The sequence below is a fragment of the Takifugu flavidus genome, chromosome 1 (assembly GCF_003711565.1).
Source record: "Takifugu flavidus isolate HTHZ2018 chromosome 1, ASM371156v2, whole genome shotgun sequence".
NCBI classification, from domain to species: Eukaryota; Metazoa; Chordata; class Actinopteri; order Tetraodontiformes; family Tetraodontidae; genus Takifugu; species Takifugu flavidus.
In genome coordinates, this window is record NC_079520.1 from 8496297 (window position 1) to 8516414 (window position 20118).

The following is a 20118-nucleotide window of genomic DNA, read 5'->3' on the forward strand; positions in this document are numbered from 1 at the left end:
GTTCCAGAGCGCCTGAATCGAAAAACAGCTTTAATTAGACACGGTTTGAGACCAATATCTCTGTGGGGGTCAGAACTGCAGCCTCTAGAGGCGTCCGCCCACTCAAATAGACACAAACACGCAGCAATATGCAGCACCTGTCTGCAAATGTGAAGAGCATAGCGAGGAACAAGACATTTCAGATGTGTGACCTGCAATCCCTCGAGTCATTTTTTTATTGATTCGCAGGCTGGAAGTGGTTCTTACACGCCTTTTCGATGTGATAATCTCCTTTTAGGGACAAAAGCAGTGATTAGGGGGAGGAGGGGCTGTGTTGCTTTCAGCAGTAATTGCAGACTAATCAATCGCCAATCTCAAGGAGCTCCAAAACTGCGGTTCAGATACTGCGGTCCTGACCGCAGCAGTTTCTAATCAAGTTCTGTTATTTTGCAATTGCCCAAAAAAGAAATATCCTTTGATCCCTGTACAACGCAGATGATATGACCTACTTGCGGTACCTCGTGGAATGATTATATTAGAAGCTGTTGGTCTGCCTCATGTTAAACGACATGCATGGAAGGAGCCAGTTAGCGCTACGGTATCCATTGGCGTTTAAAGGTTTATGAAATGTCTTTCATGAGGCATGTGTTGCCACTGTGGAGAGCAAAATAAAATCAATATTATAGCAAAATGTCATCAAAGAAACTTTTGAGACATGTGGTGATCCATTTGAGGGAAATGAAAGGGGACAAACAGCCCATCAAAGCATCAAAGCTGTGGTGATTTTCCCTGCTCCTTCTTTGATTGGAGAGATTATAGGGCAATAGGATATTAGCCATGATTGTTGAAGTGATTGGCTGATCTTCTCCAAAGAATGACCTCGAGTGTTTCCCCAGCTGATTCTGAGAGGAGGACAAATGCCTCTCATGTCTTCCATTCATCTGATTAGATTAATAAATCAATCCCATCTCCACCAGCCCATCAGCTTCTGCCTGGGCTATTTTTATGAAATGGGCTGCAGAAGATCAGTAGTCTTTCCCATCATGGCTTGAGGAGACTTTGACATTCGGCCAGATGGGCTGACTATATATATATACAGTATTTATATATATAGAACTCTGGTCAATAGGGGCAGCAGACAGTGGTTTTTTCCTGTTAAGAGCAGCCAGCATTTCCTGGAAGTGTTGCTGTGAAACCTTTTTATTTCAAATGTGCAGCCTTATTGAAGATAAGAACTCATCTCCATATATTTCTATTCGGAGTGCTTTTACACATCAGCTGCCTCCTGGTGTGTGACTAGACCAGGCTCAGACCTTCACCCCTTTCTTGTATTTAACTGAGTGTTCAACAGAATTAAAATCACTTCTCAGTGGAGCTGTGAATGTTAAAATATTCTTTCCACTTCACATGCTCCCTTATTTTATTACGCTTCCAGCTGTAATGCAATGTGACTAAGTATATTTACTTAAGTGCAGCTTAAGGTACTTGTACTTTGGTGGTGCACGACCATCTTTCTGCTAATTTAAACCACTTCTCCACCACATTAAAGAGCCAAAAGCTAGAATTATACCCAACTACATTTGGCATGTTTTTCCTTTTTTGTTCTTGGATTTTTTCCTTTCAATTATATTAAAATAACTCTATATATAAAGATTGATTGATTAATTGTTACAATACTAGTATAAATGTGGGTTTAATAGATACTGAAGTCCTCTTTGTGACCTGTTTGTGACATGAGCAACTTTAACCACGACTGCTGTTTTATTAATTCTAGAATGAAGCAACACCAAAAGAAGCATAAAAAGCACTTTTACTGGACAGCACAGTAAACTGATGAATGTTCACTTACCCCGATGTCTCATTGAGACAGAAAAAAAAGACATAAGAAAAAAGCAAAGCAAAACCATGATAGATGACCTCATCCAGTGGGTGGAACTTTGAATGGAAAAGGTGATGTCATATATTAACTGTGAACCAATCAGAATTCAGCAACATTGGAATTGTTGGATCATCTGGGCACAGTCATTCAATCCTGACAGGTTGTCTTGCTGCGTATGTGAAGGGAGATTTAACCAGGTAGATTGTGCTGCTGCATCAGAAAGCTTAAAAGTTGCTTACGGGAGTCACATTTATTCTATAAAACCTTTTCTTTCAATGTCTTCTAAATGCAGCAATTAAAGCCCTTCAAGCTTTAATGCTGTTTGACTGTTGGCCCAGTCCAACTAATAACCTTATCTCTGCTCTGCAAATATGTGAATAGCCTTTTGCTCCTAATGAGGGCTGGAATACATGCTAGATGACATGTGCTCCCCTGCACTCATTATAAAAGCACAGGCTCCTGTGGAGGCTCCAGCTCATGTCCACCTTGCAATTATGATGAACTGGTGGCCGACGGGGAAATCTTCTCCTGTCTGTCTGCCTCGAGAGGACGGAATCAAAAAGCCTCAGACAACACTCGTAGGCGCATCAACGCTGTGCTGAGCTGCCATGTAATCATTCATTTGGAAACGGTTATGTCAGCCCTTAGTGCTGTTTTTAGACACTACAGTAGGGCATCCAGGACTCTGAGTGGACTTGGAATATCACGCAGCAAACCAAAGGGAGCTGCAGGATAATGGTAGCGGTAGATTTTGCCTGGAACCAGACTGACTCGACAACATATTGATCCCAGTGAGTTCAGACAATGGATCCGAAAATGGCTTAAGAAGGCCGCCATCAACATGTACAGCATTTCCTCTGGTGCGTAAAAGATCAACAGCATGCCGTGACAGCAGAGCAACGAGCCTGGTTCAGTAGACAAGAGAACCAAGTGTGTGTCTGAGAAATTTGCTGCGAGAGCTTCACATGATCCATCTCTTTCTGATGAAGTGATTAAAATGGAACCGAACAGACCACTTCCTCCAGTTTTTCTGATTTTATATGTGAAATACTGCAAAGCAGGAGGAGATAAAGGGACTCACAGAGGCACCTATGGGATTCACATCCCGTGTGTCTGACTGCAGGTCTCCTCTTCAACCACAACCTCAGTCATAGAATCACTGAATTATGTGTATTTGCATAGTTGCAGCGTCGTAGTATTGTCCTCCTGAGCTGTGTAATGTTCCAAAGCCAGTGTCTGCAGAATTTGTCTTTGCTCTGCTAACATCTCCCATGTGCAGCATTCACGGCTTAAAGCGGCTGCAGTGGGATAAAGGGGGATCCGCCAGGTTCTTATAGGACAGGTGACCCAGAAAAACAAGAAGCAAAAAGGCTGGATTTGTAAATGCAGCAGACGGAGTGACTTGCCCTTCGATTGTGTAGGCTCACATATTGTATTTGTATTCTTTATTTTGCTTTTTGATCCAACGTGGAAACCTTCATGTTGATAGTAGTATGTGGAAGCTGTGATTATTTGAAAGTTGCCCTGGCCGCTTGTCCGCAGTTTCGCATCCTTGATCACTTAAAAAAATAAATAAATAAAACAAAAAAAACCGCGTTAAACCAGGCAAACCCTCTTTCCTCCTCCTCCAAACGTTGCTCTTTGCAGTACCACTAGGCAACAGCGAGCGCATCGTTGAGGACGGAGTGCGCAGGAGCCACGCAGGGAAATCGAAGGCAAAGAATGATCTAAGCTGCCAAAGGGGCATCTGACGACTCCCCGAAGCTCGACGATGAGAGCCCAGCCGACGTGCGCGTATGAGAGCGGAGTGTAGGTGCGCAAAAAGAGCTCCGACAATCAGCGTCGATGCGCGCATCCAAAAGGGACAATTTTGGGACTGATTCTTCGCCACTTCGACAGTTTTTGCCACCATCTGCTCGGATGCAGTTCTTCTATGCACAGAGACCGCAGGGGAAAGATTGGGAACCGAAGAGTCTCCAACCCAGAGATACATTTCCTTCCCAAAATAGTTTCTAGCGACTAATTACGCATAGATCTTAATCTTTCGTAGGTCGTTGAAGGACCGCGAACTTTCCATTGAAAACTTACTCTGTGAGTAAATCTTTATTTTCGAGAGGTCGAAAAAGCCCCCAACCTTCACGGGCGATGAGTAATTCACGACGCAGCAATTGACAAACCTGTAAAAACCTGGGCTGCGGCTGGCGCGTCTGGATACCTTGTGCGTTTCTTCTGTTTTCATATGGCTTCTGTCGCGGGGGTTCGTAAACTACTGGTCCATTATTGATATTTCATGGCTTTAGACTGTAGCGACAGCGGTGCGTGGCGAAGAAGGACGGTGCAGGACTAACTGGAGCGAAAACAGCGCACTTTTGTCGCCTTATTTCCAAAGACTAGACACTGCGCACGGGCATTAGACAACTGCAGCAAGTACAAGCCGGACTTTTTCTTTCCCCGCGATCATTAAATCCTGTGATTTCTTTCGCTGCTGTCATCGTAGTATGTCTGCACTTCGAAAGAAATTTGGGGACGATTATCAGGTAGTGACCACCTCATCCAGCGGGTCCGGCTTCAATCAGCCTCCGCCTGAGAAAAAGAAGAAGAGGCAGCGCTTCGTGGACAAGAACGGCCGATGTAACGTTCAGCATGGGAACCTGGGTGGTGAGACCAGCAGATACCTCTCAGACTTGTTCACCACGCTCGTAGATTTGAAATGGCGCTGGAATCTATTTATTTTCATCCTCACCTACACGGTGGCTTGGCTCTTCATGGCCTCTATGTGGTGGTTCATCGCGTACATCAGAGGAGACCTCAACAAAGCGCACAATGACAAGTACACGCCATGCGTGGCCAACGTCTACAACTTTCCCTCAGCCTTTCTGTTCTTCATAGAGACCGAGGCCACTATAGGATACGGCTACAGATACATCACAGACAAATGTCCCGAGGGGATCATTCTATTTCTTTTCCAGTCGATCCTCGGATCGATCGTCGATGCCTTTCTGATCGGCTGCATGTTTATCAAGATGTCTCAACCCAAAAAAAGGGCCGAGACGCTGATGTTTAGCGAACATGCCGCAATTTCAATGAGGGACGGAAAACTAACTCTCATGTTCAGGGTGGGCAACCTGCGTAACAGCCATATGGTCTCTGCACAAATCCGCTGCAAATTGTTGAAAGTAAGTGACGCCACTTCTGTGAGAGATGATCCGTCTTTGACACTTTTGCTCCCTTTTCAATCTGCTGAATAGTGTAAAGGCTGCAGCACGGTGCCAAAGCCACGGTCTCTACAAACTCTCTACACTTGAGATGATAATGGAAAATATATCCAATGGTCATTTTACAGCACACAGAATTCAATCTATCATCCATTTACACAAGGCTAGAAATAAAATGACCAACCCAATCAATTTAGCTTAAAACCAAACTTTTCTCACACTTGTGAGTGTGAGATTTCAACTTTACAGGCCCTGATTATGAAGTAAGCCAGGCTAAATAGTCAGATCAGCATCAATCACTCAAGAACTCAAATTCTGCCAATAGTCCAACATGTCTGGTACCAGACACGATGCAAATTCATTACCGTGCCAAACAGACAAGCTCCTCACCAGGAGAGAGATCATCTGGGCTTTCACGCCGCCGACTGCAGGCTTCAGTGAAATAAACAATGGATCTACAGTATTAGTATTCTATTGTTCCAGAGGAAAGTCTAAAAACAGTGACAGAAATTATTGGTAAATTGAAGCAAAGTGTTTTTTGTTTTGCCTTTTAGCGCTCTTTTGCCTTTTAACTAGAAGAGTCAAATGTTGAGGTGTGTATTTCAGCAGTGAGCACGGGTATCAAACACATTTCATGTGATTTTCCTGATTGATGGTTAAATGTGATTACGCAGAAAGAACAAAAATAAAACAAAGGCTCTTAACTCTGTCTTTGCTCTCCCCCCCCACCAAACATTCCTGCCTGTGTCTCCTCTTGATGTAGTCGCGCCAGACACCCGAGGGTGAGTTTCTTCCACTGGATCAGTTGGAATTGGATGTGGGCTTCAGTACCGGAGCTGACCAGCTCTTTCTCGTCTCGCCACTCACCATCTGCCATGTGATTGACACCAAAAGCCCCTTCTACGACCTCTCCCAGAGGTCCATGCAAACAGAGCAGTTTGAAATCGTGGTGATACTAGAAGGGATAGTAGAAACTACAGGTAAGCAAGTCTAAAACTGACTTTGAGCAGCTTGTTTTACCACATGGAGCACAGCGCACATATAGATGCTCACAGTATACGTGCGTGGAGAGCCTCTACCTTGTGGCAACTGTTCTCAGGAGGAATGATAATTTGCTTTCTAAGGTCCCCTTGGAATTAGGGAATTCCATTTCTTTGAGATGAGTAATGCCTCGAGTGAAATTTTGCCTCTGTGGCCATTTTAAATTTAACCGTTTATCCGACACAGCTGATGGAGACTGAGGAGAGCAGCTCCGGGCCTGTAAGGGAGCACCTTAAAGAAGGGGTTTTGGAGAGAGAAAGGAGAATACAGAGAGCTGATGTGGAGACTGACGCTGGCAGCAAACATCGAGATTAACAAACACGTTTAACTGCAAATATGTACCGGGGATGCTTTTTTAGTGCGGTTTCATTTGGCCGAGACATGTTTTTATGGGATTTGTGGATACAAGTGTCGATGCTCCAATGCCCCAAGGCTTTTTAAACGATTAAATCAGCTCATAACTAGTAAATATATGAAAAAAAAATGCACTTCAGGATTGAGCATCAGTCCAATATTGAATATTGAGTTTAAAGCTGCTGAAAAATATTTAGATTGGCTTTTGTTCTTGTGTGTGGTGTCTGAAAATGAACCTCAATGCTCCACTCAGCGTGGTTGTTAATGTCAAATTTTATTCCTCCAAAATCTGCATCAATGAGTCTTTGTGCTGACGTGAAGTTGGCAGAATGGCTGATGTAGAAACAATCTATGGTTAAAAATTCATGTACAGTGAAAGTCTAAGTCCTCAGACGCGTTCATTTCTGGCCAATGTAACTCTGTTTCCATGGCAACCTCTCCTTGAGTATTCAGGATTGCAACACTGCACCTAAACTTTTTCCCCCCTATAGTATAGGAATTAGTAATAAACCAAGAAAACATGGCGTATATAAAATCAGCGATGTTCCGCGATCAGTGCCGTGCTGACAGCTTCATTTGCTTCCTGAAATATGAAAAGACGGAGACGTGTTAGTGTACTGAGATGTGCCCGCTAGAACAGGTGATACAGCAGAGAAACAAGATAAAATAGTAATGAAGCTTGTTGTTTACTAGTGAGGGAGATGTTCAATTTTCTTGGGCTATTTTTTGCTGTTGCGTGCTGTCTGGATTTATTAAATAGTCTGTGGTGCATGTTAAAAGCTGCCTCGCTGGCACAATAGTGCATCCTTTTTGCCCTTGTTGCCTTTTTGAAAACAAAGTTCTCAGTAGAATATATTTTGGTGCAATCTCCGACAACCTCTACATTCTATAAAAAGCTGTGAGCTGCACAGCCGATCCTCTGGATGCAGGATCCCAAAGCACTTTTGATTGATTTGGTGTGATGCATCCTCGGACTGAGACCTGTAGGATGTCTGCTAACAACACGTTTTCTACTCGAGCACCTTCAATGGTTGTTTGTTCTACCGGGCTCTTTTTTTTTAAACAAGCTCGAATCGTTGGTAATAAAATAGATCATGTGTAGCACCTGCATAATAGAAAGACCGTTAGATATAACAGGGTCCAAGTGTGATGAGCACATAGAGTCTCAAGACGTGGGCATGGAGAAACAGGACCTGATTAACTTTGGCCTTCGATGAGCTCAGACAAAGCCTCTGAAAGGATCTGTGTGGTTTTACCAGCAAACATTTGAAGAAGCCACAGCTCAAAAGTTTTACCTCCATTAATAATGTTCCTGATGTGAAACTATACAAAAGTATATTTCTGGTTGAGTGTGGCAACTCGTTACTGTCGGTGAGTTTGCCTGCTGAAGCAGGTAATTAAATTTAATAATCAGTAGTTTTAGATTTATTTTGTTTTCCTTACTGTCAAATGTCAAATGTCTTAAAGGAAGGACTTCCGAACTGCTGTGCGCCTCGGTGTTGGAGAAGAGTCCCATTAAAACCAACAATGTTCAACAGTGCAACGGCTTAAATTTCAAGCCAGAGGCAATCTGTTCATTAGTGGAGCTTATTCTCGAGAACCCAAAATAAACTGTAGCAGCCAGCAGCAGATGCCTAGGTTCCTCCATCCATGACCATAATCAGTGCATTGCAACTAAATTCATGACATCATTCTGTGTATTAGATTTGCGCAGGATGCCGTTATAGCGCCGAACTCCTGCGTGCTCCTCTCTGCAGAAAACTTTTTTTTCTCCTTAATGTAATTGAGGTTGAGGCGTGTTTTTAAGACAGCAAAATCAATGAGCAACAAAGATAAATGAGATGATTAATGTCAGGGAGAAAAGTCGTTTTCATCACTAAAATAAAGGCTGTCAGCTCATTACTCTGTCCCTGACATTTCGTATGTTTTTGGTACAACATGCTGGAAGTTTTAAAAGCTATTTTTTTAAAAAAGAAAAATACATTCATCAGTTATGGAACTCAAGCATTTGTCTATATTATATAATTTTCTTCTGCTGAGAACAATGGGATTTTAATGCAAATGCATGATGTATGATCATTACCCTTTCCATGAAAACCATGAGGAAGAATTCTGTCTTTTACACTTGACTCAAATCCAGGACATTTGTGTCATAAATCTCCCCTCATTGCCCTGATCGATGATGCCTTAATACCCAGTGTGAAGCACAGTGTCACTCTTGATTGAGTCAAAATGGTTACAAACATCACATACGGATTGTTTTGGTCTGCCTTTATCATAAAGCTGCAAGGTTTTCCTGTGATTCACTGGTAAGGGATGAAAAAATAGAATATCCCCGCTATGTGCTCATTTTAAAGTGAGTGTGGGCGGCAGGCACACAAGCTGGAGCAACTGGTGATGTTTATTCATGTGCTTTTTTTGTGTGCAATGGTATGGAACATTTCAGAACAAAGCATAAAACTCTACCATCTAAACCTGTGGGGGGGGGGGGGAACAGTTTTAATCTGTAAAAACACAATATTTAACTTATTAAGGTGTATTGTGTCCATTAAATGTGCAGTTTAATATTATTATAGCTTCAGTTAATTTAGAGCTTTTGCAAGGCAAATCTACATAAAATAGTTAGAATATGAAATGAAGAGTAATAACTGCTTGGATGCGGTCTCCGTTAACACCAGTAGTATAATTAATTTCAAACATCCATTGCCACTGATTAGCAGGGGAGCCGATGTTGTGGCCCGAGCTTGTGTTTTATCATCAGCAGTGCTAATTGAAAGAGCTTTCTCTTGTGCCAGAGGCCAAAGGGTTCCAGTGATATGAGTAAGATGCCCAGAGCTCCTGCTCGAGTCGGGAGCTTCATTGCATAGGTAAGCACAAGCAGGAGTGGACTCTATTATGGGCTGCATGTGACAGTGTTTCGCTTTAGATTAATTTAAAATGACTCATTTTATATCATTTTGCTCCTAGTTAATGATGGGCACGTGCTGATGTGGGTGCCGCCATGTCTGCGGGGTTAAACACTACGGTGGTCAAGCACAGTAGTAGATCAGCATGGTTTTCCAATTAACTGGAACAGACTGACAGCGAAACCCCAGGAGATATGCGGCTGTACCTGTTGCGCTCATATTTCACATGCCGTGATAGGCTCCATTGTTAACTGTGGATCTAGCTGGGGACTGTGGGACTAATCAAGGACTATCGTAGGCTCGTCAGGTTTGCATGTTACCGTCTTCAAGGCTGCATATAAAGAGGAAAAATTAGGAATCCTATTAGAGACGCTCCTGCTGCATAATGCTGTTTATGATAGTCTTACAGGTGCCTTTAAGGAATTTCAAGCTGGAAAAGTGGCAGCAGGGTGAGAGAAACACTGCCCAACTGACAAGACAATATGCAATCTCTTATCTGATTCTTATTTTATGTGCTGTAAATTAAAGCAATAATGGAGATAGGAAAACTTGCTGAAAATCCCAAAGCTGAACCTAGGCGGATTTGTCCTGCTGCTCTGGCTCTGTTGGCACTTTGATGGTGGACTATACAATGATGATGGGGGGGTGGGGGGATGGGGGACGCAGTGGAGGCATTATCCCTAATGATGTCATAATAACCCCATAATACTGGAATTATCAAACTCACCTTGATTGTCAAGTGCTTTGTAATATTTTATGTATATTCATAATCGGAGCTTTTGCACCAAGTAGTTCCTTCTGCGAGCCCCCTGGGAAGCACCTGGCACAACTTCCATGAAAGGTTGGATGCACCTTAGTGGCAGTAAATGATACTAACTCTTAATGAAGAGCATTGCCCCTCACCTCTGGCCGCAGGTCATAAATTACCCCCCCCCCCCCCACACACACACACACACGTTGGATTTCATTTGTTAATGAATGCAGACTTTGGCATTGGTCCATCTATTACTATTGTACGGTAATAATATTTTAAAGTCGTAGAGCACCTTTGAGGCTCCCTAAGTGGAAGCGTAGACCTTATAAAGGTAAAGAGTTACAAGGGGGAGACGTTATAGGCTGAATGGGGAAGATGATGTTTCAGACATCTCTGGAACATGTCCAGAGTTAGACCGGTAGTGAGGTCAGGATGCTGACAGCTCCTTCTCCAAATGTTCTCAGACAGATGTGAGGGATGAGAGCGGGCCCAGGAGTCTGGGATAAGGTGGGTAGTTTGAGGAGATCTATGACACGACAAGGAGCAAGTAGATGAAGACATTTGTAGGGGAGGAGTTTGCAGGAGATGCAGGACTAGGCTGGGAGCAAGTGAAGGTTGATGAGGGTGGGGGTGATGTGCTGTCAGGGTTTACCGTGGAGCCCGTGTTGGAGCCCATCTCTGGAAACCCCAGATGGGATTCCGTTGCAGTAGTCCAAGTGGGAGACTAGGAAGGCCTGGTGATGGGTTCCGTCATATGACCTGAGATAGGCGATCAGAGTCTGCAGATGTTCTTGAGGTGAGAGAAGGCCTGACATGAGACAATTTGTCTTTATTTTCACGAGTATAAAGTGGGACTTTATGCGTTTGCCCAGCCAGTGTAGAGATCCATCACGGCTACTTCCTGTTTTGACCGTTTAGTCCCTACTGGGATTTAAGCGTTAAATTAGTTCCTGAAAAAGGTGTTCTTATAACAAAGAATGGAGTCGTTCCTTTGATGGAAATCCAAACAAGTTTCACAATGATCGTGTCTTGCAGATGTTCCTTGTGAACCTACTGTACATACAGTAATTGCACAGGGGCTGAACTTCACATTACGGGCATTGCAGAAAACCAGCTATGACATCCTGGATTCATTATCCCGTTTAGATGAACTGTGCCGGCTTCCCGAGGGGGAGCACGGTAATTGTGTCTTTAGGGATTTGTCAGGTCCCTGTTGGATGGCAATAAATCACTGGTAGTGGAGGCGTGGCAGCAGACCTGGGATGAACTCACATGATGAAAGAACCATAAACGTATTCTCCAGCAACGTCTGGCTTTTCTCATCCTGCCGAGAATGGAATGATTCTATTTGTCGTGGGCCGCGTGCATGCCCCAGTCATTAACGGCATGGACAGATAGATAAATGATAGCGTCCCCCCACTTGTTTAAGAGATTATGCGGAAGGCTGTAATCAATTTGCTGTGCTGGTCACCGTCAGGATTGACCGGTGGTGCGGCAGCCATCCCTGAAGCGCAGGTGAATCATCTGTGCGGTCCAAACACAATGGCCATTGAACACACAGTCTTCTCCTCGGGGACGTCTCTTAATGTTTTTGTCAAAGTTCTGACAAGTCCCCAGTTTGCTGCTGAAATCTGCTCACAAGTGCAAGTAAAAACACAAAAATGCAACAGGGACCATACCTGAACAGCAAGCTGTCTATTTTGATGTCATCTTGGTCTGAGATTGTTTTTTTTTTTCACTTTGGTCCCCGGATCCCTCTTCAACTCTAAATCCCCTTCATGGTTTAAGTAGATGTAATAGCTGAGATCAATATGAGATTAGAGCTCACACACTCGGCGTGTCTCATAAGGAAAATGGGTTTCTGATCATTTCTGGACGCTGTGTTTAATGAGGAGAAAATCATTCACAGTCCAGTTGGTTTGGGCACATACATCCCATCCAGGGTGATTTTTTTCTATATGGCCAGTAGTGATTGCTTGGCCTAAAGGAAATCCATTTATTGCCAATTTGTTCAGCTGGTTCCCTTTAGCCCCCCATTCCAAACGGCTCTCCCTCAGTAATATACGGTCTCCCGGCTGAGATAATGCCCTATAGCCATATGTTTCTCTAGCCTGCCTGACATCCCACTTTGTGAGAAGATTATATGGAGATGGTTGGCAGCCCCTGTCCTATTGCGGTCTCTTCCTTCCTCTCTCCATCAGCCTCCACACTCGAGTCTCAGCAGCCAGGCTCTCCCCTCCCCCACAGCGTTGCGTCGTCTTCCCTTCGCTCTGTCAGCTCCCTCCTTGTTCTCATTGCTCAGCTGACGCCGCACAGCTGAAATAAATCTCTAAGCCACAAACAACTGGAAGCCACCTTTGTCGAATGGATAACACGCTGAAACAGTATTTAAAGGAGGGAGGGGGGTTGTTTTTTTGTGGGAAAATTCAAACTGTGAAAAGAGGTCACTGAATGCTTGTGCATTTTTACACACTTCCCCACTTGATGGTCACCATAGAAACAGATGATCAGACGGGACTTGTGGCCACAAAAGCAGTGTCTGTATCAAAATCAGAATTGGAAAATAAAAAAGATTTCATTTGTTCGGCCGAAACGGAAAGAAATACACAGCAGTTGGTTTTAGCCAACCCGGGAACCCAAAGTATTATTCGGACTTATGAATATGAACTTTCATTTTGTCAGTGAACACACCATCGTCAGCCATCGTTATGTCCTCCTTAGCTTTATCGGTCACCATATTCAACACAGCAGCCTTTAGGGCACAGACCCTAAAGACAGGGGAGTGTTTTATTTTTTCTTGCAAAGTCTGCGGGAATCTAACCATTAATTGAATTAATTATTGGTCTCCACATATCCTGCAATGTAGCAAAGGCGTTCCAAGGCCAGCCTTGGCCAGAGCGAGCAGATGAATCTTGGATGCCGTTGCACTGTGTATTCGCTGTCCAGAGTCTCGTGCGTGTTTTTGCCAGCATTTAAAAAAAAATAACACTTGAACTGCTCCCACTGCTGTGATAGACTGTCAGGGGACTTTGCTGACAGCATTACACCGAGTGAATGTGTGTGTGGTCGTTTGAGTGAAAGAGCGAGACAGCGAGAAAGAAAGAGGCTGTTTGCTACTTTGTCACTAAATATGAGGTCTGTGAGGGCGTCTTTGACACCCGCCGTGGAGCCTTCAGGGTTCATCCTCAGTGGTTTGATTTTTCATTAATCAATTTCCAGCATCATTTGATTAGATCTGGGCTGCTGAGTCACATCATGCCATTTTCACCGAGGCAAAAATCTAAACAAAGCCTGGGCAAAAACGTTGGCAAGAGCTGGAGCTCGGCTCTCAGGCCTCGCCTTTGCTCTCTCGCCAGGTTCTGATTGCAAATGTGCCGCTCAGACTGAAAAGTAGCGAACAGATATGATCCCCTGACTCCTACAACCTGCATGAGCTTCTTTTACATGACAGACTCGGAGGTTACCACTTAGTTCTTTTTTTTCTGGTATCAAAAAAACAAAACACTGGCAGGCTGAGTTTATAGTGCTTTTCTATTTCAGCCCCAAAGAAGCGATTTTATCTTTTGCTGTCACTGCGCTGAGGCTGCGGCTGCAGCTCTCGGCTCCTCGGCTCCGACAAAGTGAAGCAGCCAGCTCCGTGTTATCAAGGAAAAGGACATTTATTTAAGGTCTCGGGTTTGGATGGCTTTTGGGCATCCAAATCTTGAAGTTTATTCTCCACGTATCAGTTTTACAGGACTGGAAGGAAATCTGACATACAAATACTGCAGAGAGAGACCGAGCAGCAGCGATCGCCATTCAGACATCCCTGCACTGCTGCTCGGCCATTTCTGAAATCCATCCCCTTGTTTGTGTGCTACAATTGATTATGCTGGAGGTTTAATTTAAAAACAAATTGTTTGCTCATTTGGAACTATTTGAATTTGTCTCCGGAATGACCTTTTAATGAGAAACATTATTTGATATTGATGCTGAATTTTGTCAGTAAGGATTACTGTAAATCTCATCTCATATTTAACACAATTAAATCTTGTGTAAAGTGAGTGTTCCAAACTGTTGATGCATGCAAATCCAATTCTATTTCCTCTTTGTTAAACAGTAAATACAATTATAGCCTAATTAATTAATTAGCAATGCAGTATTGTTTTCTATTGTCAAATTCATCCAGTAAACAACCACAACAGTGATCTTCTGACAATATTGTTACATTTCTTTGAGAGTAATTTATTGGTGTTGGCTAGCACAGTCACCCTGGCAGAGAGTCATTAATTATCTTTAATTGATCTACAGAGTTACATACAGTTTGGATCAGGGATTAATGGGCTGAATGAGATATTAACTTCTCATCAATCCCCCATGAATTTTTATACAGAGTTCTCCTCCTGGACAGTGAAACCTGGTTAAATATTCCATCTCTCAGGGGAGAAAAGTATTCATTAATAAATTAATTATTCAGTGCTACTAAAAGTGTTGGTTTTATTGATCAGTGAAGTTCCTTTAAAAAGTCATTCATAGTGTTCTTTAAGGCAGCAGCAGATTTCCCTTTCTTCAGTCACAGGATGAAAAACATCTAGTCCTGAAGGAGGCCAACATGTTTCCTACTGGAGTCGGTGCAGAATTGGTTCCCAGAAAAGACTTCTTTGTGCAGGTTGATGTCAAAAAATAGGCTTTTTGTTTTGGTGCTTCGGTGATGTAACCGTGATGCAAAGCAACATTTGGGAGCAGGGTCCTGACCTGCAGTGATGCAGAGCATTTATCAGGACGCAGCACGCCAGCCTGCAGCAAGGCTGCGCTGTCCTGGGCAGGGGGTCTGAAAATCAGGCTGCAGTTCCTGGAACACAGGAACTACAAATAGGTGTGTCCCTCTGTGAGTGCTACTGCTCCTGACAGATTGATACAACACGAACCTCCGCCTCTGACAGTCAGACGCAGAGATGAGTGTGTGAAAAGGCTCTTAGATTGGTTCGCTCCATTTTGACAGAATTAAACTGAGCACTCACAGCGTAGAGATGAGTAAATATTAATGGCATAAACATCCACCACTCGGTGGTGTTACTACTGGGAAACCAGAGGAATCAAGCGGGTGACTCGGGAGATTAAGGAGTTGGCTAATTAAAAGGATCGGTTCAGCAGAAAAGTAATATTTGTTTTTAAAGTTCGAGTGGCCACCCAGCGACACACCGAACAGATATTGTAAAAGCCAGACAGGCAGGCAGGCAGGCAGGCAGGCAGGCAGACATACAGCCAGACAGACAGGCAGGCAGGCAGGCAGACATACAGACAAACAGGCAGGCAGGCAGGAAGACAGTCAGGCAGGCAGGCAGGCAGGCAGGCAGACATACAGACAGACAGGCAGGCAGGCAGGCAGGCAGGCAGGCAGGCAGGCAGACAGACAGACAGGCAGGCAGGCAGGCAGGAAGACATACAGCCAGACAGACAGGCAGGCAGGCAGGCAGACATACAGACAAACAGGCAGGCAGGCAGGAAGACAGTCAGGCAGGCAGGCAGGCAGGCAGGCAGACATACAGACAGACAGGCAGGCAGGCAGGCAGGCAGGCAGGCAGACAGACAGACAGGCAGGCAGGCAGGCAGGAAGACAGGCAGGCAGGCAGAGAAGTCGGACAACTAAAGACAAATCCTTTTCCACAAAAGAAAAATAAGTTATTGAATCTGACCCATTATGACAGCTAAACAAAATAATGTTAAGGACGGCAGGGGTCTGAAATAATAGGAAAATGTCCCGGGCAGGAAGATTTCATCCACAGAGACTTCTGCCTTAAAGGGTCTATAACTGACATTAGTTGTTCATTCAGAAGGAAACACAACACGTTGGTTCCTTGGCCTTTAAAATGGAGTAAAACTATAAAAAAACCCAACTTTGATGTGTTTTCTTGTGGGTGTATTTAGACCTTAGACAAAGACAATCCCAGCTTTCATTATTAATGGTTATTTTACATGGCTTTTATTTTGAAATCAGAAGGCTCTAATGTTTTTTGGACTTTTCATTTAATGATAAGTTGCTTTCATCATAATAAAACTGACCTTTATCAGTAAGCAGCCATCAAATGAATAAATCAGTTGCTGAAACAAACCCAAACTGGCCTCTGATGTTTTAGAGACTCTGAAGCCAGAGAAGATGTGACTGATGGGGAAAATTTATTTAGAGATGGGATTTAAGACTTTTGTTTCATCGCTGTTACTTCTGACCAAACTCAGCGGTGAAAAGGTTTATGGCTGTCACATACACACATTCGTACAGTTTGGTTTCCATAGAAACACTGAATCCTGTGCGGGCTCATATTTTAGTGTTACATAAGCCTCCACCAGTAATAGGAAACATACATCATCACGCTTTTTTCATTTGACTGGAGTTCTATTTTTAGGAAAGAGGTTCAACAATAGATTACTATAAAATGATGACTAATTATTAATTTGAAGCAGTATCAGTGTCTAATCACGTTTGGTCCCCAAACACAACACAACATTTGTGAATTTCCATATGTAACTCAGCTGCATTAAAAGTGAGAGCACGTCTATTAGCACCATTCCCGTGTCGGTTAATAGCATGTGCCTCATGAACGTGGGTGGTGCAGAACAGCTGGTCTTTAGCGCATACACTATGTAAACTGTGTCTATAATTATGGATGGCTCAGTCATAAATCAGTGAATAATGCATGGGAATAATGACCAATTAATACAGGATCATTTGGTTTCCAATCTATTGCACAGATGATTAGACCATTTGCACGTGTGTTGCGTGCGTGTTGTTTGAGGGCAAAAGAGTTTAGTGTCGGGTTGGTGGGTCTGCAGGGGGAGACTGTCACTCGACCACCGTGCACAGAAACAAAGGAGCATTATTAACAGATGTTTGGGCTTCTGTGAAAACAGCAGATACCATTCATTCCACTTGTTCCAGGCTTTTTTTTCCCATGCCCATAAAGTTATTATTGATGTTTCAACCCCGTGGTTATGGCGTGAATGTCCAGTTAACGCCACAGCATTGATTGCGCCATTCAATAAAGCATGTACTGCTGACTTCTGCTGGTTTTATGTGGTTATAAAACAGAAAAGCATTTGCCTTCTCCCCCGCCTCTTTTTTCTCAGATTCAGCATGTGTGAGCCTTCTGCTGATCAAATGGTGACTATATATTTTGCCCGAGGCAGCTTAAAAGCTTCACATTACAATAGGATTTCACACTTTTCACTCGCTTTGGCCCTAAAGTTCTCATTAGCTCTGCTTTATTCACTGCGGCTCACTTCCAACTGCCCGAAGGCTCGGCGCTCCGAAGCGATAGCGCAGAAGTAATAGTTTGAATGGCCCAAACGGACTTGATGTTCAGCCCCTTGCACATCTGCGATTGTGTGCCGAGCGGTTATCAGTGAGTTATTTAATGACCCAGGGAATCAGTCACGAACGCCCGTAGTTGTAGTGTCGGCATCCCGGAGAGCTTCGCGTGAGCATGGACCCAACTGTTGATGAAGCGTTGGAAAGTGTCGGAAGCTGCATATTTCCGGATACCTTTGTTCAAACTGCTCCACATATTTTGTATGAACAAATTTAGTTTGTGGGTTATTTTAACTCATCAGGGTCAGAAGTCATCATGCGCAGAGCTGCTATATAATGCTGATGTCTGTTCTGTGCTTATCCCCCCTCCACCAAATTTGCGGCAGCACAATGTGCCAATGAAGAACTTTTGTTTGAATTTGCCATTTCTAATTTCAAGACATTATTCTGCATTATTCTAGCTGATGATAGAGGAGAGGTTATGGATGGATTATTGTTTGGTTGCTTTTTCACCATAATTAGAAGCTCCAGATTACGCATGAGTGGAGTTTTAATTACTATCCAAGACTGAAAATTAGTACAAACACAAAATTAAAAAGAGGAAAATCATTTATTTAGCCAGCTGTCCCTGTTATAACACGCTTATTGAGGCTTTTTGTTAGCCTTCACTGTGAACTAAAAATGCCAAGAGTCCTGATGAATACTGTATTGTTGATTCATAAGGATCTGTGCCAAGAATATAATTAAATCAGACGCTGTTGTTCACCACAAGAGCCATGAAACATTGCAGCTTTGAATGTTTTCTGTTTTTTTGGAATTCCAGTGACTTATAATTTGTCATACTTTCTGAAGCAACAATGATTGATACAACGGGTCCTGTTTTCATTGTGTTTCTTCCCCCCTCGTTCTACAGGGATGACCTGCCAAGCGAGGACGTCTTACACAGAGGATGAAGTTCTGTGGGGACACCGTTTCTTCCCAGTCATCTCCTTGGAGGAGGGCTTCTTTAAGGTGGACTACTCCCAGTTCCACGCCACGTTTGAGGTGCCCACCCCTCCGTACAGTGTGAAGGAACAGGAGGAGGCGCTCCTCCTCTCGTCGCCCCTCATGGCGCCGTCTCTGTGCAACAGCGGGGAGAAAAACAGCTCCTTGGACTGTCTGGAGACGCTTGAGGACAATGACAGCACCACCAAGCTGCCCACCAAGCTCCAGAAGATCACAGGGCGGGACGGCCTGCCCAAGAAGCTGCTGAGGATGAGCTCCACCACTTCAGAGATGACTTATAGCTTTGGAGACCTGCCCATGAAGCTGCAGCGAATCAGCTCGGTGCCTGGCGTCTCTGATGATAAGCAGGTTGGGAAAGCCTCAAAGATCAACACAGAGCCCATGAGCAAGTCAGTGGCAGACTTACCACCCAAGCTGCAACGACTGGCAGGAGGCGGGGGGAGGATGGATGGACACCTGCCCCCCAAACTCAGAAAGATGAATTCAGATCGCTTCACATAAACCCTCTGGAGACCACCCATCTTTATTACCTTACCTGAGATCCTTGTTCTATATCTAATTTATTAACTGACATTATTCTTATACATAAAGAAATGTAGAATAAGTGCACAAATACCTTATATAAAGTAGGGCCATGGAAATGAGCACATTTGTCCCTGGATGTAAATGTACATACTATGACAAAAGACCTCCGATGTTTTTTCTTTCCTTCGTCTTTTCTTCTTTTTTTAGGATGATGTACAATTAGCACAATCTGGCATGTAACAAAACAGCGCATGTAGAACAGAATTTCAGTCATTTCTGGCATGACTTTTATCAATATATTATTTTACAAAAAAAAAAAAAAAAGGAAATGATTTCGACGATCGAATAAATCTGAAGTGAAAATTGCACAAAGCCATACGATATACTACAAGTCCCATAATACATGGTTCTGATTTGTGGCGAAGAAAGGCGCACTCATTTGTTCTGAGTTTACTGCTTCTGTTGTTTCCTGTAAATTTGTGGCGACGTTACGTTGATTGCATGCTCCTCTTATTGACTTAGCTATACAAAGGTAATAGACAAAGATGCTAAGCCTTAACTATATTACCTTGTTTCCATTTTCACATCCATTCATGGGTTTTTGGTATATTTCATATATAAAATCTTTTAACATCTGCAATTTTATGAATTTAGTTTGACACGCGATGCATTCTAGGTTCAACAAATGCTGGTGTCGTCCCAACCATCTGAACCAGGCACGCTCCTCGTCCCTGTTGATTAAAGTAACACTTAAGTTGAAACACTTTGTTCTTGATAAGCACAAAACCATCATTGTATAGTAGCCTACAGCATTGGACAGCATTTTGATATTTCCACTGACGGTTGAGTTACAACATAGATGAAAATCAAGTTAGCCTAGAGATGGTCTAAACAGAATTTCAACTTAGGTGTTACTGGTTCCACATAGAAGGCCTGTGTGGTAAAGCAGAGCCGTTGTCTTAAGGGCCAAGAAACCTCTGTGATGAAAGCAATAATATTTGACTGGAATCTTTATATAACCACAGGGTCTACCACAGCCCCATTGTCATCCTGTTTCTGAATCCATCCCATGATATCTGCTTTCTCTAAATGCATCTAAGCTATTGTATGATACCCAATCTCTTCAGGAATAAAGATCTGGCGTAACTGTTTACATCTTGCTACTTTGATGACAT

The 20118-nt window shown here is 43.4% G+C and overlaps 1 protein-coding gene across 1 annotated transcript; it reads left to right on the plus strand.

Moving 5' to 3' along the window:
• Positions 1 to 3493: 3493 nt before the first annotated feature.
• kcnj3a (potassium inwardly rectifying channel subfamily J member 3a) lies at positions 3494 to 20096 on the plus strand. The gene is made up of 3 exons (XM_057043826.1): positions 3494 to 5034; positions 5837 to 6053; positions 18327 to 20096. Exons 1-3 carry the CDS (start codon positions 4357 to 4359, stop codon positions 18917 to 18919), a joined length of 1488 nt encoding a protein of 495 aa, XP_056899806.1. The 5' UTR covers positions 3494 to 4356; the 3' UTR covers positions 18920 to 20096.
• Positions 20097 to 20118: the final 22 nt, after the last annotated feature.